The sequence below is a fragment of the Leishmania martiniquensis genome, chromosome 18, assembly GCF_017916325.1.
Source record: "Leishmania martiniquensis isolate LSCM1 chromosome 18, whole genome shotgun sequence".
In the NCBI taxonomy this organism is placed as follows: Eukaryota; Euglenozoa; class Kinetoplastea; order Trypanosomatida; family Trypanosomatidae; genus Leishmania; species Leishmania martiniquensis.
In genome coordinates this window covers 76,947-100,322 of record NC_090153.1, presented here as the reverse complement: position 1 = coordinate 100,322, position 23,376 = coordinate 76,947, and the positions used below count along the sequence as shown (strand labels likewise).

The window sequence follows — 23,376 nt, the reverse complement described above, 5'->3', positions numbered from 1 at the left end:
TTTCCGGATTGGTGGCGGTTTTGCAGCGGCACCACTCCTATTCAGTCCTCCCCCTTTTCCACTCCGCTTTTTTTCCTGGTCGTATTTTTCAGGATATTCTTTGCACTCCTGCTTCCCCATCCGACTAGTGCCTGTGGGCCATTCGCCCTTATTTTGCTCTCTCCCCCTCCCCCTCCCCCTCTCCTGTGGTTGCTCTGTCGCCGCTGGCGCCCCATTCAGTTTTCCCACCACACCACAGTTCGCCTCCTGACGTATTCGGTGCTGCGTCTTCACTGCTTTTCAGGCCATTCTGTCTAAAACGGCGAGGAGGGGGGCGTACCTTTGGCATCCTTTTCGTTCTGTTTCCACGGCAGTTTTACTACTCCCCCCCTCTTCCTGCCTACCTCGTTTCGCCTTCCCACATCCACTCCTTCCCTTACCACATTATCTCGTCTTCCTGGCGTGGCGAGTGGCCTTGCTTTCTTTCGCCCATTTTTTTCGACCTCCTCCTCCCTTCTTTCCTTCACCGCGTGGGGAACAGCCGCTAATAGGCGAGCAGCTGACGGCAATCTTCCGCCCTTCCCTCCCTTTCGGCTCATCAGGGGACTCTGAAAAGGACCGAGCACGAGAAGAAAGAGAGCGATCGAGAGGGGAAGAAAAAAGGCGACGAAAACACACCACGATAGCCCACGTGCAGAAACGTATTCTTATATACCTTTTTTCTCGATATATGTATATATATCAACTGTTTTTTCTTTTTGTCGCCGTGTGCGTGTGTGCTGTCAGCGGCTCTCTCCCTCTCCCTCTCGCTCACTTCTCCCCCCCAACTTGGGGCGCGTATCTTTCACAGCCCATCTGTACAAACAGACATATATATATATACGCGTATATACACACATACTGCTAATAATACTTTATACACGTATTTATACGCATACAGGTTTCGATTCGCTCTCACCTCCAAACCTTTTCTTTGAACTACCGCATCAGCCTTCGCGTCAGCCACCTGTGTTTCTTTTCTTCTCGCCTTTCCCCGTTTATCGTCACGATCATCCGTGGCTAATCCTTTTGCCCTCTTGGCCTATACGCAATTCTTTATATACGCTAAGGTGTGTCTCTTGTGCGCAGGTCAGGTCTTCTCCTACCCCGTCCACTCCTTCTCTATACCATTTCGTTTCTTTACCTCTTGCTTCCTCGCTTTTTCACGCTGTTGGGCCGTTCGGCTCGTCCTCCCGTCTTCCTTCGCTCCCTCTGTTCTCTCACCCTCCCAGCTCTTTGCCGGCCACCCCCCCTGCTCCCTACCTCTTCCTTCCATCCCTCTCGACGCAATCTTATATCGATTACCTTTCCTTCGTTGGTCACACGTGCCCACTTCCTCTCCCTCACCTCTGCTTTTTTTTCTGTGTGTGCATTAATATATATATCTGCTGAGTCTCAGCACTGGCAGGTTGTTAACTGAGGCTGCTTCTGACACTCTTACCTTTCAACAATAGCACCAACGAACAATCCCACACCTTTTAAATTTATTTTGTGAGCGCCTTCTCAAGTCTATATCCACCCATCTTGTGTCACCATCACCCACTCCCTTGTCTCCTCCTTCCGCTCTGGTTACTGTCTCGACTTGCCCCTTTCTGCCTTTCGACGCCTCCTCTCCCTCTCTGCCTTCCCCTCACTCCTAACAGTGTCGTCGTCTTTCTTTTTCTCTTTCTCTGTGTGCGCTTAGCCCTCTTACATCCGTCCTCGTCCCTTCACCAATAGAAATACGTCTCGCTCTTTCTGTACATCGGCGTACAAGGAGCAGTATAAATATATATATATATACACTATATATACTTCATCTCTACCCTTTCCTTTCGCGCCCGTCTTTTTCCCTTTTAACCCCCTCTCTCTCCCTTTCCCTCACACTGTTATTTTTTGATTTTCATTTTTCTGGGTGCCCCACTCTTTCTCTCCGGTTACATTTACGTCGCTCCGCGTCGCTCATCTCTTCTTCTCCCCGTTCCGGTTTTTTTTCTCTTCACTGCTCGTCGTGCCGCGTTTTGAGTTCACGCAGGAGCTCATCTCACTGCTCGCTTTTTTTAAACTCTATTTCAGTCGTTACTGAGCTCAGGAGACGCGCCTGGTGTGTTATCACTTCCCCTATCGTCGCTTTTTCTCCTCTGCTGCTCCACCGTATTGGCCGTCAGCGGTTGCGCCCACAAAAAAGCAAACAACGGTGGAGAAAGGCAGCGCTCCCCCATCTTATTCCCACGCTCGCACCTGTTTCTTGTGACAGCTCGCGACAGGAGGGAGCCTCAGCTAAGGGCAGCGAAGGCGAACAACATACCCGAGCCGAGACGTATTGGGCGGCTGTGGTAGCAGACCCCCACACAGACGGGGAGAGAACAGCAGAGCCGCACTCCGCAACCTCTTCCTCCTTTCTTCTTCGTAAAGGGAAGCGGACAGTGAGGTTGTGTGCAGGCGCGCTGGTCCTCAGGGATTTTCATTTTGTCCATTAGAACGTCCGTCTACGACGGTGGTAGACAACGCATTCAAGGGCCGACGGCCATTCACCGGACCTATCGACGACGCCCTCTCCTCTCCTTGTTGGCTGACGCGTGTTCGCTCGTGCTGGCACCAGGAAGAAAGTTCAGTAGCTCGGCATTGTCAGCAGACGGAGCGACGCACGCGCGCACGCACGCACGGGCACACAGAAGATAGAAACGCAGAGTTCTTTCTTCGGCGCTCACCGCCGCTCTCTTTGAGCTCTTTTCATTCATTCTTTTTTTTCGTTATTCTCCTTTTGCGCTGCCCACTCATCTCCATTTTCTCCCCTCGTTTTTCCGTTTTTGAACATTCGCCCTCTCTCACCCTCTCTCACTCCCCTTTCCCCCCCATTCGGCCTCCACGACGCAACACGCCTCAGTGTGTTCTCTTCGCTCCTTTTTAGCACCTTTCTCTCGAAGGTGAATCGTTTTTTTGCTTTCCGTTATTCTGCCTCGACCTGCCGATCTCTCGCTGGCGGTTTCCCGATTACGATCTGTCCCTTTTATCGTTGGTGTAATTGTGTCTTGGTTTCTTCGGGTTTCGGGTAAGGGTCTCTTTCCCTTCTCTCTTTCGTACTTCGTCACATCTTTCTGCGATCCCTTTTGCGATCGCGAGTGTTCGTTGAAGTCTCTCAGTGTTTCACAGTTCGGGGCTCACTGCCTTCGGCTTCGTCCGATTCTCAAAGGCATTTCTTTTTAATCATTTACACGGCATCTCTGTAACGCCCTCTCCACGACTTTTTTCTCCGTCCTCTGCGTTTCGCTTGCTTTGCACGTTGCTCTCACGTATTAAGCTCTTGCTAGATTTCTCTTCAACACAACGAGCTCTCTCTCTCTGTCGGTGGTTAGCTCTGCTTGCTGCTTGCCTTTTTCCTTCTCTGTGGCACACCGTTTTCTCATCCATCCTTTTCGGCGTGTCGCCCTGCCGTCCGTCCCTATTGGTGTCTGTGTGGATCTCTTTCTTGGGCGTGTGCCTTTTCGATTCGCATTCTTTTTTTTCGCTCTCTCGCTGTACGTCTCTTCTCCTTCCTCTCCCACTCACTTGCTGCTTTGCTAACGTGTTTGCCTGCTAAGTCTCACCTCTCTCTCTCTTCCTCTCTTCCCTAGGCGCGCGCGCATCACTGCTTTCGCGCGTCAGTGAGGCTTGGGGCGAACGACGAGCTTGCGCGTGCTTGTGTTAGTTGGGCGAAGGGTGCTGAGATCGCCTCACTTTTTTTCCATATATATTTATGACTCTCTTTTTCGATATTTTCTCTCTCACTTTGTTTCTCTTGCTTGCCTCTTCTTTCAGTCTTGGCGGAAGTGCGTCGAAAACGTCTTTGACGTCTATTCCATTGCGCACTCGCTCCGTTCGCGGGCTCCTCTTTTTTTGCTTCCTTTCCTCTCTGCCCTCCCCTCCAACAGCCTCTTCACCCACAAAGAAACGTTTGTCTTCAGCCCCATTGCCTGCATTGCTCTTTCAGAGCGTGTTGCTGGCTGCTTTCCTGAGGAGGGCGCACGCAACACTCCCGAATAGCCACAAGAAGGCAAACGCAGCCGCTCGCACTCGCTGTGACACAGGACGCAGAGAGAAGCGGCCTCTTGTGCCAGAGAGAGGGGTCATATTCGTTTTTTTTACCCAAAGAAAAGAAAGGGATGAGCTACAGAAATAACGGGGCATACAGCCGTGGCCGCCCATCGGCTGCCGCCAACGCCGAAAGCAAGCTGAACCTGCTGGTCCGCTTTCTTGATCACGGCGTTGATGACAAGCAACTCCGCAGCTTCTTCGAACCCTTTGGCGATATCGCCTCGTCGATGGTGATGCGCGACATCTTCACTGGCGAAAGCCGTGGCTTCGGCTTTGTGCGCTTCGCCAGCAACGCCGACGCGACTCGTGCGCTGCGCGAGTGTGATGGTAAGAAGCTCGGTGGAAAGGCTGTCAACGTAATATGGGCGAAACGGCAGCATGACGATACGCCAGCTGGACAGGACCGGCTGAAGATGAACAAGCTGTTCCTGCGCAACGTGCCGCTGGAGGTTACGGAGGCTGAGCTGGTTGAGCTGGTTCGCGTGTACGGCAAGGTGACGCAGGCCACGCTACACAACGACAAGATCCCGACCGTACGTAACTCGCCGGCGCGCCGCATCGCCTTCATCGTGTTTGCGGACGAGGGGGCAGCTGAGGCTGCGCTGCGCGGCGTCCATAACACCTGCCCGTTTCCCACCTGCGGTGGAATCCCTCTAATGGGAAAGCTATCGGAGGACTATAAGGCAAAGAACGCTGGAAGTGACAACAGCAGCAGCAACAGCAGCTGCCAGAACTTCGCTCCCAACTATGTCCCAGCCATTCCTTTCACGAACCACACACGTGTGCCTCCCATGTTGGACTGTGCGTTCTGCAGCTTTACACCAAAGTTCGTCACTGGTGCCTGCTCCCCAACACCCGCGAGCAGCGTGCACCTCTCCGACTCCGCCGCGGATGACCTACTCTTCTCGCCGTCAGCCGTCGCCTCGGGCGTTTCTAACACAGACGGCGCCATCGCTGAACAGGAGGCGATGGCACGCTACTCGCCGGCTTTTCGTCTATCAAGTCTTCGCGCGCCTGCTCTATCGTCGCCAAAGGTCTTTCGCCACAACCCCTACGCGGCATCGCTGATCGACCCAAGGAGCAACTCCGGGTAGGCGATGGGGGGGCCCGTTGCCTGAGCGTACGGTGCTGCTCCACTGGCAGGCGCACGATCGTAAAGGATAGGAAGAGGCCCAGGACGATGTGCTGGAGTGCGGGAACACGACGCGGCCCAACGGGTGTGCCGCTGCGTTCTCTTTTTTATTATTATCCTTTTCGCCTCCCACGGCGCCTCTTTGAAAGCGGTGTCATTGTTTCCCCAAGGAAGGGGAGAGCATCCAAACCGCACGGCGGCTCTCGCGGGTCGTTCCGGCCTACTCCAGCAGCAGCCGTACTGAGCGCCAGGCGGGGGCCTTGGGGGTTGCCTGCGTGGGTTTTTTTTTCCTCATGTGCGGATATATACATATATATATATATGTGTGTGTACTGGTCGGCGCCTTCGCGTGCTCTTTTCTTTGACTGATCGGTCTTCGTGATGGCTTTGATGTATGTAAACGGAAAAGAAGAGAAAAACGGAAGTGTGCGATGTCGCCGACATTTTCATTTGTGCGCGTCTGCGCTGTCCCCTCTCTTCACTCGTGTCCCCTTTTTTGCATTGTTTTCTTCTTAGTGTGGGGTCTCTCTTCGTCTCCTCTGACCCCCTTCCCCCTCCCCCCGTCCTCCTCCTCTCTCTTTTCGCTCTGACGTCGATGTAATGCGGTAAAAACGTATTTGGCGAACCGTTCTCGGGCGAGGTGAAGTCCACCTCACCACGCACGGGGTACGACGAGGGCAAGCGAAAAAAAGCACTAATTAGCACTGGCAGGGAAAGGCACGCTGATGGCACATGCAGGCACGAAAGCACGCATGCGCATCCACGAGTAACGCGGAAGTGCTGTCCTGCTCGCCGCTTTCCCCCCCTCTCTCTCCGTGACTTTTCCTCCAACGAGTCGCGCTGCTCGCTGTTACGGCGCCGTTTTGCGTGGAGGCAGTCGCAGAGGGGGGAGACAAGGCAAAAAAAAGGAGCACAAGGAGGTGAAACGAAAAGCCTTTTTGAGCTGTGACCAAAGACAGCCACACCCAAGCGCAATGGCGCACGGGGAGAGCAGTCACAACGTGATCAGAAGTGGAATCGATGGGATGCACCCACAGCACACACGACACCTACGCGCACAAAGGGCATGAGAGGGCCATTTTAAGAACGAAGTAAAAAATGGTGGAGAAATTCATTGCGAGGCTGATTTCGTAACCTCCTCGTTTTCCCCCTTTTTTCCGTCTCTGTTGTTCGACGTAAGCGTTTTCATTTTTCAGCTCTGCTGTTTGTGCTCATCTGCTGCCGCTGCAAGAGAGCGCACTCGCCTCTCTGCTTCTTGGTGCTGCCGGTATGGGGCAGCGAAGCTCTCCTCCTGCAGAGGCGTGGGACACCGACTTCGGAAAGTAGACATATATGAAAGCTGTGACGATCGCGAGTGCGCATTCGACGAGGCAGGTACAAGATATCTTTTATGGCTCCCTTAAGCCTCTCCGCGCGTATGCTGCTCTGTCTCTGCCCTCTCCCCCTTCCTCTCACTCTTTTGTGTGCGTCTGTGGGCGCGTGCATCGCAGGAGGAAAAAAGATCTCTTCAGGCCCTGACATTTCGGTAAGACACTCGGAGGCAACGATTCATACCGACTTTTTTCAAATAGTTTTTTCAATTCTTTTTGGTTTCCACGGCTCTTTTTTTGGCCATCTTTTGCGTATATGCACACCCGTGCGCCGCGATGTACTCCGACTTCTTCCGGCGTGTGTGTGTGTGAGCACGTGTTGTAGGCCACATAAATCGACATGTGGACCACAAGAAGAGCACGGAATAGATGTATGTATAAGGACGAACAAGGCACACACCCCTCTCGCCATCTACTCAAAGGGAGCAGACAAGAGATACACACGCACACGCACACAGACACACGCACACTTGGAGGGGTGAAGGAAGAGGCATCGGCGTCCGCGCGACTTGGAATCGGACTCTCTGCAGATGAACCCGCACACACACACACACTCACATATATAAATATGCTTTCTTTTTGGCAGAGGTTCTTTTTCTTTATTCATTTGGTAACGCTTGCACACTGTATCCCTCAATTGGGATACTCTTGCTTAGTGATCCCTTTTTCACCCTCTTGTGTGTGTGTGTACTTTTCATTTTGCTGTGTAATTCCTCTCATCTCTTCGGTTACACATCGCTTCGCTTGACAGCTCTCTTCCTCGCCGACTCCCTCTTCTTTACCGCTTCTACTCGTCTTTTTTTTCGTTTTGGTACTGCTATGCTGATTAGCACCTTCTCTTACTGCTGTACACGCCCCGCATCCAGAATGCTTCTCTCTCAGTGGAGCGCAAGCGAAGGACAGAGCCTTCGACTCGAACCAACAAATAAAGAAGATGTGCGGGGGGGCTTTCCGTCTCGTCGTTTCGTTGACAGAAGTGCGCGAGGCCGCGGCATGCCCATCGCGCACAGGATCACTGCTCTTTCGATTGTAAGCGTTTTTTTGCTTTCCGTTGCGTGTATAATTTGATCGATGCATCGATCGCTTTTGTCTTCCGAATTTCCGCGGGTGTGCGTGAGTACGTTTCCACATTGTTTCTGTTGCTCTACCTTCTGTGGCCCCATCTTTCCTCCTCTTTTTTTTGTCGGAACGTTTGGCGCGTCTCTCTCTGTCTCTGTTTTCCCTGTGCTCCTTTCCTTCGGTCCCTGTTCGTGGATTTGCGTGTCGGTGGGGCTGTACCACCCGCCGATCTGTTCTCCCGCGTTCGTTTTCATGTTCATCGCAGTGTATGCAGGCGCACGGCGGTGTACGGTGGTCGTCGTTCCTCTCTCTTTCTTTTTGCTCTTCCTGGTTGCTCTCTCCTCGCCATTGTGTGCGTCCAATTCTCTTAGCCGCACTTGGCTCGCCAACATCCCCTTCCCCCTCCCCTTCCTTTCTCTTTCCTTGACCAAATCAGCTCATTTTTCTCTCCTCTCGGGTCTGTGACGGACGTAACGTGCACCGCTGCACAGGGGGTGGGACAGACGTGTCTCGTGTGTGTTGTGTGTGTGCAAGTGTGCGTGCCCGAGGTGTGCGCATCACAGCACTCGCACGATCATGCAGCTGCGCCTTTCCGCCTTTTCTTAATTGTTCACCTTTGCGCTTCTCGGCACGCGCCCTCCCTCATCCGACGCGTACTGACCTTATGCTTTTCTTTAATCCGCTTATTCACCTGAGTGTTCGCTCTCTCCTTTCGCCGTGGCTGTATCACCTGCTCTCTCTCAAACTTGCCCTCCTTGCTCCTTGGCAGCTACAAGCGCCACTGTTTGCCCATGCCATCGCTGCCGTGTAGAAAGAGAGAGCGGACGAACGCCTCCGCTCGTGGGTGAGGGGGGGTGGCCCCCTCTTCCCAAGAAGAGGGACGGAAGAAAAAGCGTGCGCACAACAACCAGCGCACTACTGTATGCTGCTGCAGTGAAGAACAAAATGCTCTCCGCGAGCGAGAGGGGGAACCACGAGTGACAGTCGGGGCCCTCACTTTTCTTCGTGGTGTTGCTCTCTCATTTTTGTCTTCCGCCTCCGCCACCCCTGCCCAATCGCCGACAGTGTTCCGCGTCCTGCTTGCTCACGTTTATTGCAGAGCGCCTTGTGCTCGAGCCGTTGAACGGTCTTTTCGACTTCTCTGCTGCTTATGCGCCTCTCCGCTTTCACAAAGCCTCTTCCTCCTCGCTGCTCTCTTTGCGCTTTATCTTTTGTCGCGAGTATTGGTACAAGGAGGGGTTGTTGTGGTGGCGATGCGTCACAGGAGGATTGCTACACCAGCAGAAGAAGCAATGGAGGTACCGCCGTGCATGGGGTCGCCAGAGTGAAGGTGTAGCAGGTGATTACTGGTTGGGGTGCCGACGGGGGTTCTAGTAGCGAGCGAGTATCGGCCACTGGCGGCGTCCAAGTGGGTGAATGGAGGACAAGCTGGTGTAACTGCACCGAAACAAAAAAACGCGCGAGCATCTCCTCTGATCCTTCCCAACAGCCTCTTCTCTTCCTCCTCGTAAAGGGGAAGCCATCGTGTGGGATACAGAACGATGTCCTTCCATTGCAACTTCGTACGCGACTCCTTCCCGTTTTTGACATACACACACACACGCACTGTATATATCTGTCATCCTTCTCACGTATTACGCCGGACGGATCCAATGAGTAATGCCCGAATTCTTATCTCTTTACCTCTCTCTGCCGTCTCTTCGCTCAAGCTCTTATTTGCGATCGTTTGCGTTGAATGAATCACTGCCTTCGGCTACTTGTCAGGCGCAGAGCACGTTCTGCTGTGCTCTGACCTTTTCCTCTTGCTCTGCCTCTCCCAACCTTTCCCTCGCGTGTTTTTGCCTTTCCGCTCGCTTTCTTGAAGTTACGGCCGCTTCTCTCACCTTTGCCTTCCGCCAAAAGTACCGCCTGTCCTGCCAGCCGTTACACGCATCTTTTTTTTTTCCTCTCTGCTGCGAACGATTACAGAAGTCTGGTGGAGTGTGCGGCGCAGTCAAGATGGCAGAGGGACCGCAAAAAAAAAAGTCGCGAAAGAGCGCAAAGGAAGGGCCCACTTTTCCAATTGCAGCGCGTCGCTCCGCAGGAAGATATCAGAGAAGTGTAGAAGAGCGTCCTTTTCCGGTCCGGCGTTGCTCGCGCGATTGCCGGCCATACTGTTTCGCCGGGAGCCTCACTGCGCCTTTTAATACGTTTTTTTTTTTTGTTGGCTTCTGATGTTTTCTTTTCCTCGTTCGCTGCTTCAGCTGACGGCTAACGCATGTAGATGCGTGCGCCTTCATGTATGCATGCATCCCTGCCGACACGATGAACCCCTTCTCTTTTTCCGGCTCCCTTTCTTCGTGATCCGACTCCCACTGGCACGGTTGATGTCGCGCACCACGTGCTATTCCTCTCTCCTTTCTCTTTTTGAACGCGCCTGCTTACACTCGTACCGTAATGCGCATTCTCTTTCGCTCACCGGTGTACACCCGCGCCGAGTTCACTTCTCTTTTTGCCGTTGGTTCGTCTTTGAGCTCTTTTTTTTCGCTGCTTCCTTCCCTTCCCCACTTCCCCCGCTTGTTCTTGGACACATACCCACGCAGGCACACGCCTGAACAGCTTTTCACACATGAACGCATTGGTGCACCATTCGCTGCGGGACCTTTGAGCAGATAGCTGCACTGCCCAGGGGAGGGAGGGGCCATGAAAAGCCGACAGCAGAAAAGAAGGTGAATGTCGACAGCCCATGAGCAATCAGTGCGCGCAGCTGCAGACCCCTCGACAACAGCAATGCGATATCTTCCCGTTCTTCCCGTGTTGTTTGTTCTAATGTGCTGACCAGGCTTCGATGTACCGTATGCGCCACGCAGAAGCAGCTGCAACGGCAACAGACAGCAGTCGCTCGCCTTTTGTTTTCTCCTTGCCCTTTTCATTCTTTAATTTTTCTCCCTTTCAGCTCCGCTGTCTGTACTGCTTTCAGTTTTTCAATTTTTCAGTTTGCCCTGAGGTGTTCCTACAATCCCTTGTCACACTTTCACAGGCGCCTTTCCGCTCTTTCAGCCCTCCTCCAACCGTGCGCTGAGCGATCTCCTAAGGCGGAGTGGCGCACCCTCGTTCGCGGGGACTGCTGCACCCCCGCCCCCACATCGCCAGTGCCTCTGACCCCCCGCCCTGCTTCAACATGAAGGCACCAGACCCGCTGCTGCGCTCCGTGTGCCACATGGAATCCACGGGCCGCTCGACGGTCAGGGTACACCGCTTCTCACGCCGCGAGCGGATTGCGTGCACCTCCATCGCGCTGCGCCGGCTCCCCTCATTGGGCAGCTATCGCTGTCTCCCGTGGCTCACCCCTCCCGGATGCCGCTTCTGGACGACAAGCTGCGCGCTGGCACATGCCTGTGCACGGCTCCCGTCGCCGCCCGGCTAACGGCTGCCTACCAGTGGTGCGCCGGTATCGGTAGAAGGCATAGTGGCCCTCCCCCTCCCACCCCTACATGCCGACAGCCACGCTGGCCTGGAGGAGCAGGGGCGGTGCGCGATCGGTACGGGGGATCCCGAAGGTGCACGCGCGCACTGCAGACGGCATCCGCTGCGCCCGAATGGGCGGGCTGCCGCTGCACAGACGCCTGGAGCGTGGCGAGTGTGCCGCGCATCGTCTCGTCGAGTCCCGCAGAGCCCCGCCGTGTGAGCGGCTGCACCCCAGATGGGGAGGTGCAGCGGCTCGCACGCACGGAGGGCGAAGCACGGCGCGCGGGCGGGGGTGCGGGGTCTGTGGGGGTCGTGACGTGGAACTGGCCCGCTCCCTCCTCGAGCCGACCCGCTGCGCGCCCGAAACACATCCTGCGAATGGCGCAACAGCCGCCACCGCGTCCGCCCCCCTGGAGGAGGGCGCTGGTGGGGGCCCGCTTGGATGAGGGCGTGCCGCCCGCCCGGGTGTGCGTCCAGCGTCGGTGGCGCGGCACGCGCCCGCCCGAGGGAGAGGGCGGCGGAGAGCGGGAGGAGCGTGGCCGACGCAGGGCACGATTCGACGGCATGGCGGCTGGCTCTAGGCGGCGCGACTGTGGGGCCGCGGTGCAGCAGAGGACGATTGCGTGATGTTGTGGGCGTCCGTTTGCTGTCGACGAAAGTGGGTGAGGGTCCGTCGGGAGAGAGTCCGGTACGATTTTACTGTGCACGCGGGTGCGTGCAATGGTTCTTACTGCACTCGTTGAAGTCGCCGCATTTTGTTTTTGCTCAGCCTGCTGGGCTCTGCGTCTGGGTGAACGCTTCTTTGGAGACGCGCACGTGGCGTTTAAGGGGACCGCTGGCGTGACCGTAGCATACTCAAAGTGCATGCGCGTGTTAGCCGGTGTGATAGTTTTATGTCCTTAGTTACACATGAAAACTCTGGCACCTGAAGGAACGCGCAACGGCGGGGGGGGTTCCATGAAGGCGCATGCGCTGATCAGCCGCTCGTGCGGGTGGATCTGCTCCCGTTGTCAGCGGGGCAGGCAACACGACGTCTTTCACTTTTTTTTCGGAAGCGGGGAACGCTTGCTGCCTTTGCTGTCTTCATGTGTTTTGTATGTGTGCCACGATAGCGAACGTGCGACAGGAAACGTTCTGCGATTTTTTAAAACTGCACGTAGAAGGGCAGAAATCGAAAGTAGGAGGAAAAGCTACGACAGTTAGAGCAGACAAGAATGCATTCGCGCTAATCGGTGTCGAGGTGTGTAAAAGTGCTGTTTGTGTGTGCTTGTGCGTGCGCACACGCGGTGCCCTCTGGATGGCGTCGCATACGCAATCGGTGAAAAGCGGCCCTGAAACGGACACTCGCCTTTCGTCTCCTTTGCTCTTCTCACGCTCTCCTTTTTTTTTTCAAACCATCCTCACTCGACCTTTTCGGGCGCGTGTTCGTGTCTGTCTCTCTCTGTTAGTGTATTTAAGCAGAGGGCTTTGTCGTGCATTTTTTTTGCTGTTCGGCTGCTTTTGTGTGCGTGTGTGTGTCAACTTCCCCCCTCCCCCTCCTTCTTCCTTTCTCTCTTGGCGCTGTGTGCGCGCATGTGCGGGGCTTCAGATTACGCGCTCGTTCCCCTTCGTTCTTTCGTTGCGTTATTCTGCCGTTCCAATCAAGGGCAGCGGGGCGTGTCTTTCACTCTTGTAGTCTTCGTATCCTTGGGCCCAGTCAAGTTCACGAACGGGGTTCCCCTTCACGGAGGGAGGAGGGCCGCACAGCAGAGACGAGGCTCAGCAGCTCGCTCTTTTAAAAACACTTTGTTCCCAAGTGGCCTTTGCTCGTATGTTTCCCCTTTTTTGGTCGTTTCGTACGGTGTATGCCCATGTGTAGATCGTGCGCGTGCGTATGCGTGTATTCTCCTTTCAGTCCTCCGCGCCACTCTTTTTTTTTTGCTTACTTCATCTCTCTGTGCGTGTGTGTGTGTGTGATGCTGGGACGGGTGTGCCTGCATTGAAGGCGTTTTGGGGCCTAACAGAGGATGCATGCGTGGAGCTGTAGCGGGTCGAGCAATGATTGCAGTGTAGGCCTCTCTGGGCGTGTGCGTTACACTGACTACCTCAAGTAGCGCACGACTGCGCGCATCCATTTCGAGAGGGCGCGCTTGCACAGCTGAGCGTCTCTCGCATTTCCGTCGCCATGTCTCTGTTCCGCAATCTTTCTCTGTGCCCCACGCTGTTCTCCTGTTCCATGTGCTCCACTCGTTGCGCAGTGTCTCACGATGCTGCTGTCCGTCTGTTTTCTATGAAGAGTGGGCTGACATAATGCGCTGTTTATTTATTTATTTTTGTGAGTTATGCCGCTGCGCCCTCCTTTTTTTCTTCTCGTTGTTTTTTTTACTGCATTTACGCGACTTTTCCCACGGACCTTTCGCCGTCAGATCGTGCGGCTGCCGCTTTGTGTTTCGCAGAGCATATTGCGCGCGCTCTTCTTGTGCTGTCCCTCCCCTCCCTCTCCAGCGATTCAGTGATGTGTACATTCGTATGTGCGGATGTGCATGCACACGTGAGGCGTATGTGTGTGTGTGTGTAAGTATGGGGGAGGGGGGGTGTCTTTGCCTTTATCGTGTCGACCACTGCATCGAATTATCTTTCCCCATCCTCCTCCTCTCCAACAGCCGTTGTCATGACTTTTGGAGGCTTTTTTTTCGTTTCAATTTTCCTCTCTCTGCCCGTGTGGGAAGGGGTAGAGGGGGAGGGCGGCGGCGGTGAAGTGGCCGCTGCGGACGCATGTCTGCGCCCATGTAACGCCGCCGCGCCTCTGCTTCAGCGCATCTTGGGAGTGTGCTTCTTAGGCCTCCCCTGAGTGTGTTGATGCGATTTAGTGCTCTATTTTTTTTCGGGCCGATCGTGGTAAGGCCAAAGTGCATTGTGGCACGACCTGGAGTGATCTGGAACCCACACGCATTAGGCTTAGCCCCTTTCGTGAGTACTGAAGCGTGCTCCCCTGTGCATCTCCCCGTCTCTTTTTGTTTAGCGCGCATTTGTGTCGCAGCGCCTGCATGCCCTCCCCCTTTTTTGCAAGCCATTCTGTGCATGTCACCACGCAACCGTCTTCAACACACACACACACACCTTGGCTGATCGCATTGCGGCTTTTTCGTTATGTCTTTCGCTCTCTGGACAGTGTTCAGGCATTCAGCCGAAGTGGAGGGCGTGCGGTATACCACACAGGGCCCTCGTACTTACGTGAGTGGTGTGATTTGTTGATGTCGCCTGCGCTGATGCTTCCTGTCTTGGCATCGCTCTCTCTGCAATGGTTGTTCACCGAGGCGCTCACCGCAGTAATGAAACCGCTGCGCCGCCTAAACGGCGCGTCTTCTCCGCAAAGTCATCGTGCATAGCGAACGTTTGGACCCCTCTCCCCTCTCCCCTCTCCCCTCTCCCCTCTCCCCTCTCCCCTCTACTTTCCCCCATCGTATCGATGTACTGCGTGCGGGATGAGTCAAGTGCCCGCGCATGCACCTCCACACACACACATGCACATATATCTATCTGTGTGTTTGTCTCAGTGCTGCTGAGTTGCATCGCTTGCTCTTCCCTTTACGTGTGTGTGCGTGTGCTCGCGTGCCGTACCTTTTCCCTTATCTCTCTTCCTCCTCTGCACAGGTTGACGCCGTCCTGAGCGCCCTTCCGCTCGCACTTTCCCCCCACCATTCGTGTCTCGCTCTCTTTTTCTCGCGACCCGAGCTTTCTCCCCCTTCTTGCCTTCTTGTTTTGGTGCGGATGGACTTGACTCCTTAGTTTTCTCTCGCCTCCTCCCCTCCCCCTGCCTGTCTAAGGGCACACCTCACTCACCCGAGGCCTCTTTCAACCACCTCGCTTGTGCCCGCTTTGTTTTTGTATAGTGCTTGTCGTTCCTTTGTGTGCAGCCGCCTATCGGTGGCCGCGGCACTTGCTCTCCTCCACGTTCCTGTGTCTGATTATGAGGTGGTGTTATTTTCGTCGCTCATCTTTAATCCTGTGGCGTATCTTGCATGAGTACGTTTGCGCACGATCTCTTGCTGGTCGAGGGAAGGGCCAGAGCACGTCCGCGAGACCGTCGGGAAAGTGTGCATGCAAGTGTACGCGCGTGAATGATGGGCCTTTTTTTCGGTGCTGTTTTTCTTGGCGTAAGAGTCGCTGCATGCGGGCCGGTCGGGTGCTGGAGGTGGCAGCGCACCCCCTTCTGTGGGGAACTTGCCTCTCCTCTCTTCCCGCTCGCCTCTGCATCTTCTTTTTTTTTCCCATCAAGCCACTCTTTCCTTTTCTTGAGTGTCGTTTGCCTATGCTGTAGCGGTGGCGCGGCCCTTTACACCTGCACATTGGGTGGGGACTGCAATGCCGGGCAGCCGCCATCTCTTCCATCTTTTTTTCGCCCTTTTCCCGTTCTTTTTCTCTCTCTCCGCCCCCGACGAATCGACGAAGGCTCAGGCACCATCGAGACGCTGTCACAGATCTGCGCACCGAGCGAAATACCGGCGGGCTCAGCTGCACAGAAATGCGGTTACTTCTCTCTATCTCGCACCGCCCGTACATCGCAAACCTTCGCTCACCCGAAAGCCGCGCGTGCGCGCGAGGAAACACCGCTCCCTTTACCAAAAGCAACGCATCCTCCTTTATCGGGATGGTGAGTGCCAGTGCAGTTGTAATGGCTAGAGGCCGTAAACAGCAGCGGAACATGCCGGAACAACACCACGTATTTCTGTGAAGAGCAGAGGCGAAAGGTGAGGAAGCAGCGCATCTGTTTTTTTTTTGGTGGCATGAGTGTAGCGAGTCAGCGATTTTTTGAGTTTCAGGTGCGCGGTGCGCACCTCTCTGCCCAGCGTGTTTTTCTTACGCTTGCCTTCTCGGTTGGCTGCTGCTCTCCCGCACTCTCTCTCCGTCCCCTCCCTGACGCCAGCCGAGAAGCGCAAAGCGAAATAAAAACAGCAAAAACAACAGGAAAGCACAACGGAAAAAAGAGGTTAAAAAGTGTTCTCTACAGATGCCATGTTAGTGTATTCCTCTCCTCCCCCCTCCGTGGACATCATGTGTCGCATCCTCCCCTCTCTGCCCGCCCCCCTCCCCTTCGTCTATCCCCACCTTGCCCTCACCTCGCTCGTTTTTATTTTTGCCAGTGGCGCACTCGCGTGCTCCCTCGCCTCTTGTATGCTTCTAGAGACGCATGCTTCACTTGTGTACTCCCCATATCTAGTGCGTGGCCTCTGCTGGTATGCACACAGACGAGCGCAGCTCTACCTGTATGCTCGCTTGTGTTGGGACACGGAGCAATCCGTGTCTCTGGCCCGTCGTACTGCTCTGTGTGTGTGTCCTCGCCGGTCTCTCTCTCTGTTGAGGGGTTCTTTTTTCTTTTTGTAGGTGACGCGGCTTTCACTTTCCTCGGCAATGTGCCCAAGTGAGGGGCGTGCCAGAGATCTCGGCGACAACCACACACACGCAGAGGGCGCGAGAGAGAGTGAAGGCCACGACCTTGATGAGGATGCGCGTAAGGATATCGCTCTTGTGTGTGTGTGTGGGAGGGCTCCCTCCCTCTTGGGTGTGTCGGTCGCCATACCACAGAGCGGAAGGATTTTCCTTCTCAGGAACGGTTCGGGTGCGAGGGGCGAGACGTGGGCTGCGCTGCAGCATGTCGAGGATCGCTTCAAGAACAACAAAAGCATTCAATAGGAAAGCTCTCCCCCCCAAAAACAAACAAACAAACTGTCGTGGGAATTGGTGATGACAACGTCTGCAGCAGACTCACCTGTGGCTCCGACGACACCTACCCGACGACAGCGCATCGCTCGGTCTTGCTGGCGCTTTGGTCTAGAGGTGCCGTCACCTCCTCTCCTGGGGGGACCAGCGGGCTACCAGAGCATGGGAGTCGGTCCGTGCACCGGGTGTAGAACGTCCTGTTTGGCGTGCAACACTGAGCACCCCTGAAGAAGGGCAGAGAGGGACCTTCCACGTGATGGTGGGGCGAGTCGGTAGTGGGGAGCGCATTCGTGAAATCCCCATCCGTCTGCGCCAGCGATCTAGTCTCGCCCCATCGACAGAAGGGACGAGCGTTTTCACGTAGGATGGGGCTCCGTGTGCTACTGCAGCGCCGATGCGACACTTCGCTCTCTTCGGGACATTCAGCCCATGCGTGTCGCGATCGAGCCTACTCTTCTCACGGTGCCTTCGTACCCGTTTGCGTCCTTACTCTTCCCGCCGCCTATTCACGTTCTCTGTCTTCCACTCCCTCCCTATCCGACGCTCTCATTGACTCGGCCATGCTCCTCATGCGCTAATGCGCGACTTCACCGCCTTGTTCCCCTTCAGCTGTGCTCTTAACGTCATCGACCCGCATGCATGCACACACGGATACCCGCGTATAGGGCCAGTCCTCTCTGCCCCCTGCAATTCCATCAAGGTCCCCTTCACCTTCACGCCGAGCAGCACGAACCTCTTCATCCGCTACCTGCCGCGCGAGGTGGACGACAACCGTCTGCGCGAGATCTTCTCTGTGTTCGGCAACATCACTTCGTCGATGGTGATGCGCGACATCCACAGTGGGCAGAGCCTTGGGACGGCATTTGTGCGCTACGAGGCGCATGAGGAGGCGGTGCGTGCGCTGCTGTTGCAGAGGCGATGTTTGCTTTCCCAGTCGTTTTTCACGGGAAAAGGTGTAGTTCGAGACTATTTTGCCTCGCTATCAAGTTGCGGGGTTCGTGGCTGGCAGATCCTCGTGTAATTCCCAGTGTATACTTAGCTTGTCAGCAAGATTGAACAATGGACGGCGCTACGGCGATATCTGCCATGCAGCGAGGGGTCGTAGCCCACCGCCGGGGTGCAAAGAGTGCCGCGAAGGTGCTCAGACTTTGTGGAGGAGAGAGGGCTGGAGATAGCGCAATGAGAGGAGAGAGGCGGCGGTGCTTCTTAGCGCCGCACTTATGTACGTGCATGTGTCTGCTCAGCCGCGCATGCTCACGCTCATCTTTCTCTCTCAGCGCGTAGGTGGGACACGTGGAGGACACCCCTTTTTTGGTGAGACACCTCTTTTTTTTCTTGTCTCTTTGGCTACACTCCATCTCGATTACTTCTCTGTGCGCCTGCATCGTATTGCCCAAGCTGCTCCCTCACTCTCGTCTCTTGCTCCATCCGCGAATGCGCGCTTCTATGTGTGCGCGAACGTTTGCGCAGCGCGTATCGATCGCCCCGATTCTCCGCCCTCCCCCTCCCTCCTCTCATCACATGCGTAGTCCTTTGCTTTTTGTCTTCGTTTTAGTGCACGCCGTTCGTGTCGCTGCGCACCCGTTGAAAGGGTGCGTGTGCGTGTGTGAAAATAGCTTTCATAATTTGCAGCCCCTCCCTCCCTACACACACCAAACATTGCACCCATCTTTCCAAACATGAACACCTTAATCTGACGATCTCAATTCTTTTTGTTTTTCGTTCTCGTAACGTTTGCCTCACGCTATCTATTGCTGCCCTCCCCCTCCCACCCCTACATGCCGACAGCCACGCTGGCCTGGAGGAGCAGGGGCGGTGCGCGATCGGTACGGGGGATCCCGAAGGTGCACGCGCGCACTGCAGACGGCATCCGCTGCGCCCGAATGGGCGGGCTGCCGCTGCACAGACGCCTGGAGCGTGGCGAGTGTGCCGCGCATCGTCTCGTCGAGTCCCGCAGAGCCCCGCCGTGTGAGCGGCTGCACCCCAGATGGGGAGGTGCAGCGGCTCGCACGCACGGAGGGCGAAGCACGGCGCGCGGGCGGGGGTGCGGGGTCTGTGGGGGTCGTGACGTGGAACTGGCCCGCTCCCTCCTCGAGCCGACCCGCTGCGCGCCCGAAACACATCCTGCGAATGGCGCAACAGCCGCCACCGCGTCCGCCCCCCTGGAGGAGGGCGCTGGTGGGGGCCCGCTTGGATGAGGGCGTGCCGCCCGCCCGGGTGTGCGTCCAGCGTCGGTGGCGCGGCACGCGCCCGCCCGAGGGAGAGGGCGGCGGAGAGCGGGAGGAGCGTGGCCGACGCAGGGCACGATTCGACGGCATGGCGGCTGGCTCTAGGCGGCGCGACTGTGGGGCCGCGGTGCAGCAGAGGACGATTGCGTGATGTTGTGGGCGTCCGTTTGCTGTCGACAGTGGCGTGAAGGCCGCTCTGAACGGGTGTGAGGAACGTGCAGCGTCACATCCACTCTCGTTCATCAACGGCGTGGGCGATCACGTGGGGGATTTGAAGAGTTCGAAGCGCATCGGGGGGCATCTGAAGCGACGATTGCTGTCGTGGTTCTTTCGAGCTCGCTGAAGTCATCTGTGCCCTTTTAGCCTGTGCCTGTGCCTGGCGCTGAGGCTCTCTCCTTCAGCTAAGGCGACCCCGGCCATATGTGCGCATCATTGCAAACTGCCATGCTGCAGACGTTTTCGGTGTTGGGCGCATCCTTACGGAGGTACTGAGCGACAGCCTTGCCCTGGATAGGGGACACGATCGGCAGATGCAGCGGACCTTCCGCGGTGGGAATTCGAAAAATCAAGACGACTGCGATAACAACTTTGATGCGCTAAGAGGGCATCACCAGTTGCGATACGAAACGCCCTCTGTGCGGAATGTTTGTCACTGGCCTGCGCTATACGTCTTTTTTTTTGCTATTCTTGCGCGCTGTCGCAGAGAGGGATCGTTGCAGGCCCTCTGAGCGAAGGCACAGACGCCTTCCTGACTTCGTCTCTGCCGCTTCCGGTACTCCACTCAAAAAAAGGGCATGCGCCGCTACGGGTGATGTTTGCTGAGGGCGCCTTGGCAAGGAACGCGAGCCCACCGGTCATCCTCACCTCTCTCTCCCCCTCTTCTTCCGCTCCTTTGCCCCATTGGCGGACAGAACTTGCCGGAGACGCATACGTTCCCTCGCACAATCGCTCCCTTCACGCCAACCCGCCGCTCTTTCTGCGGATCAACGCCGTCACTACCGACACCGCACCTGAGCAGTGGATGCGCAGGAGTGAGCGGGCCGCAGCCTTCAGCACCTCTGCTCTCACCTTCTTTGCAGAATCCGTTCGCCTTTGTGAAGCTCAAACGTTTCCCTCCTCAGGTGACTCTTTCCCCCCTCCCCATCCTCTCTTTTCCTCGACTACTGCTGGCCTTCACCTTTGCGTCTGCGCACGTGCCTGCCTGCATGCGTTCTTTGTATGCTCCCTTCACCTTTCTGCTCCTGTGCGTTGTGCCACCTCCCTCCTCCCCTTCGTTTGCCGCGCTGCTGCTCGCTCCTACACAACTTTTTTTTTGTTGGCAGCGGCCCCCTTCGCTGCTCATTGGGTCTTCACACTTCTCCTTGCGCCGCCGCTGAAGCTCTCATCTTTGTCTTTTGAAGCGTCCACATCATCCTTCGCCGCTGGCCCCACGAGAGCGTAACGCCCAGCGATGAACTTGCCCACCACGGCGCCATACTACACGCCGAGCAGCACGAACCTCTTCATCCGCTACCTGCCGCGCGAGGTGGACGACAACCGTCTGCGCGAGATCTTCTCTGTGTTCGGCAACATCACCTCGTCGATGGTGATGCGCGACATCCACAGCGGGCAGAGCCTTGGGACGGCATTTGTGCGCTACGAGGCGCATGAGGAGGCGGTGCGTGCGCTGCGCGACGCCCACGGCATGCCGCTGTTCGGCAAGACGGTGTCTGTGCAGTGGGCGAAGCAGCAGCACGACGGCACGCCGGCTGGGAGTGACCGGCTGAGGATGAACAAGCTGTTCCTGCGCAACGTGCCGCTGGAGGCGACGGAGGGGGACCTTGTGGATCTGGTGAGCAGCCACGGCTCGGTGGTGAGGGTGACGATGCACAACGACACGGCGCCGCTGGCCGACTCGACGGAGCGCCGCCGCATTGCATTCATCACGTTTGAGAACTTCGGCGCGGCGGAGGCCGCCCTGCGCGCGGTGCACAACACCTGCGCCTTTCCCCAGTGCCGCGGCATCCCGCTGATGGGCAAGCTGTCAGAGGACTACACCCAGAAAGTTCGGACACCACGCAGGTTGCGTAACGCCCAGTATGTACAGAAGAGTCTCTCGAAAGGCTCACGTACTGACGCGTACTCGTCAAGGGTGCCTCGCTTGGAGGATACGATGCATTTTGCCGTCGAGGAGAGTGTAAGTGGCAGGAATGCATCCGGGAACACGAGTCTCCGCATTTCCTGTGTTCCGTCGATACCGCTCAGCCTTGGGAGTGTGCGGGCTATTCCAGCGAACCACATAACTCGCTGCGCTAACGTGGCGGAGGAGCGGAGATTGCCGCGCATGCTGCGTGTGAATGTGTCAGGTGCTGATTTCGAGGCGCTGCCAGGAAGTACTTGCGAAAGGGCTGCGGCACCAACGACGATATGTGCTTTAGACAGCGGCATCACCGTCACGGTGCGCCTACGCACCTCGGCGCGCACCTCCAAGAGCCACTAGTAGGAGAATTTCTGCAACGCCTTCTTCCTAGTGCGCTGCTTTAGGGTTGTGCTTGCAGCGCCGCCGGCTATGCACATGTAGTTGGCTCTGGCTCGCTCCGCCGTCTCGACTCGTGTAGCAGCAACGTATGTGACTTCTCGAAGAGCTCGGGGCCACCGCTGTGCGTGGCATCAGGGCCTCAGGCTCTGCTCTCTGTGGGGGCGGAAAACAGCTACCGTAGCGTTGCCAATGACGCACTGTCTTTGCTGAGGAGTGGGTGAGACGCTTACGGAGCTGAAGGTCGGTAGAGCGGTCATAGTGCGTAGCGTTACTATTACTGGCGGCCATTATTCCATGTCGCGGCTTCCAAGGCCACTACGACGGTGCCCACCCACCACCCGTGGAATAAATGGGGTCCCAGCGAGGCCCGAGCGTATGTCAGCCTACCCCTACCGCCCCCTCTAGTGTGGGGCACCTTGATCCAGGCCGAGAAGAATGGACCCCATGGTGACTGCCATCATGGGAGCTTCGTCGCAGCGTTTTTTGGGGCTTTCGATGCGCTGAGCTCGAGGCAGACGTGGCGCTCGTCTCAGAAAGCCGGTATTCCTGTAACGTCTCTCTACCGCTGCTCCACAGCACTCGACGGGGGCCCGCCTCAGGCAGGATAGAGTGAGGTTGCGTTTTTGCGTGAGATGGGGCGCGCCGAAGGAATACTGAGTGCCGTCTCTGGTGGTGTTGCTTGGGAGACGAGTGCGCAGGGCGGCGAGGAGAAGAGGAGCCCCTGAGTCGAGGTGAAACACCCGATGGGGGGTCGTCTTGACTTGCGCCGCATCTCTGCTGAGTGAAGGACGGGTGAGTGGGTGAGGCAGGCAGACGGAAGTGTCACTGTGCAGTTCGTTATTAGTTCTGCCGTGATCTGGGGGAGGGTAACGCGTCTGTGAAGAAGCTTAGGGGCGCATCTATACCGTCACCCCACCGCGCAGGCGCGAGAGGTCGTGCAACGGGGCGGACTCCAGTGGCTGCGAGAGGGACCGCCGACTTCATTCTTTTACCAGCGCGCCGCCCTCCAGTTGTGTTCCCTTCATCTCCCTCTGCGTTTGGATTCTGTAGCTCTTTTTGTCCTGCTTGGCATTCATGCCTTACCTTATCACCTGTGCGTGGTGGCAATGTACGGCCCCGTCTCAGGCTTGTTGCTTCGTTTCGAGGTCGCGCCTTTCTTCTGCTCCTCATTCTCACCTGTTCTGCTCTCTTTTTATCCCTGTGCGTGTGCCCTCGCATTGGGCGACGGCGCTGCCACTGCCAGGCCTTTCGCCGTTTTTTTTTTGCTTTTCATACTGCTGCTGTTGAAGCTTCCCTCATGCGTGTGTTGTCCATGATGGAGAGGCCATTCCTACACATATACACATTGCAGACGAGGCCCGCGTACGTCGCATCACCTACTACAAGGAGGGAAGACGCGACTCTGTTATGTGCTTCCCCGGTCGCGGACTGGGCAGTCGTCTCTTCAACCTCGCACGCGCACGCGCACACATGAGGAAGAGCGCACAAAGGCAAAGAGATAAAAAGGTGAGAAGGGCCTTCACGTGTGTGTGTGTGTGTGTCTGCATGTGGTGTTTTCTTGTTTGATTAAACGGAGGTGGCCGGCGAATTTTACGCGGACGGAGGGCGCTCGTGTGCCTGAGTGCCGCTCTTCTTGTCACATTATTCTTTCTTTTGAGTTTCTCTCTGGATCTGTCCCTTCACATCGCTACTTGCCCACTGCCGAGTACCTAGGACCCGCGTTTTGGCTTTAAAGCAGTGCTGGTATTGCTTGTACTTACAGGCGCAGGCGCACTGAAGACCCCCTCCAAAAGGAAAGAGCGCGTCCATCGCGGCAAGACGGTTTCGAAGACGAATGGGTGAGCCGCTGAT

At 56.2% G+C, this 23,376-nt stretch overlaps 3 protein-coding genes across 3 annotated transcripts; all 3 read left to right on the top strand.

The window, feature by feature from the left end:
* Positions 1 to 4,139: 4,139 nt before the first annotated feature.
* On the top strand, positions 4,140 to 5,165 carry LSCM1_06664 (uncharacterized protein; the record flags this gene model as incomplete). The annotated part of the gene is made up of 1 exon (XM_067324076.1): positions 4,140 to 5,165. One exon carries the CDS (start codon positions 4,140 to 4,142, stop codon positions 5,163 to 5,165), a length of 1,026 nt encoding a protein of 341 aa, XP_067179423.1.
* A 12,191-nt stretch (positions 5,166 to 17,356) lies between these two features.
* Positions 17,357 to 17,800, top strand: LSCM1_06663 (uncharacterized protein; the record flags this gene model as incomplete). Its single annotated transcript, XM_067324075.1, has 1 exon — positions 17,357 to 17,800. The coding sequence occupies one exon, from the start codon at positions 17,357 to 17,359 to the stop codon at positions 17,798 to 17,800; it is 444 nt and encodes a 147-aa protein (XP_067179422.1).
* A 2,657-nt stretch (positions 17,801 to 20,457) lies between these two features.
* On the top strand, positions 20,458 to 21,486 carry LSCM1_06662 (uncharacterized protein; the record flags this gene model as incomplete). The annotated part of the gene is made up of 1 exon (XM_067324074.1): positions 20,458 to 21,486. One exon carries the CDS (start codon positions 20,458 to 20,460, stop codon positions 21,484 to 21,486), a length of 1,029 nt encoding a protein of 342 aa, XP_067179421.1.
* Between the last annotated feature and the right edge of the window lie 1,890 nt (positions 21,487 to 23,376).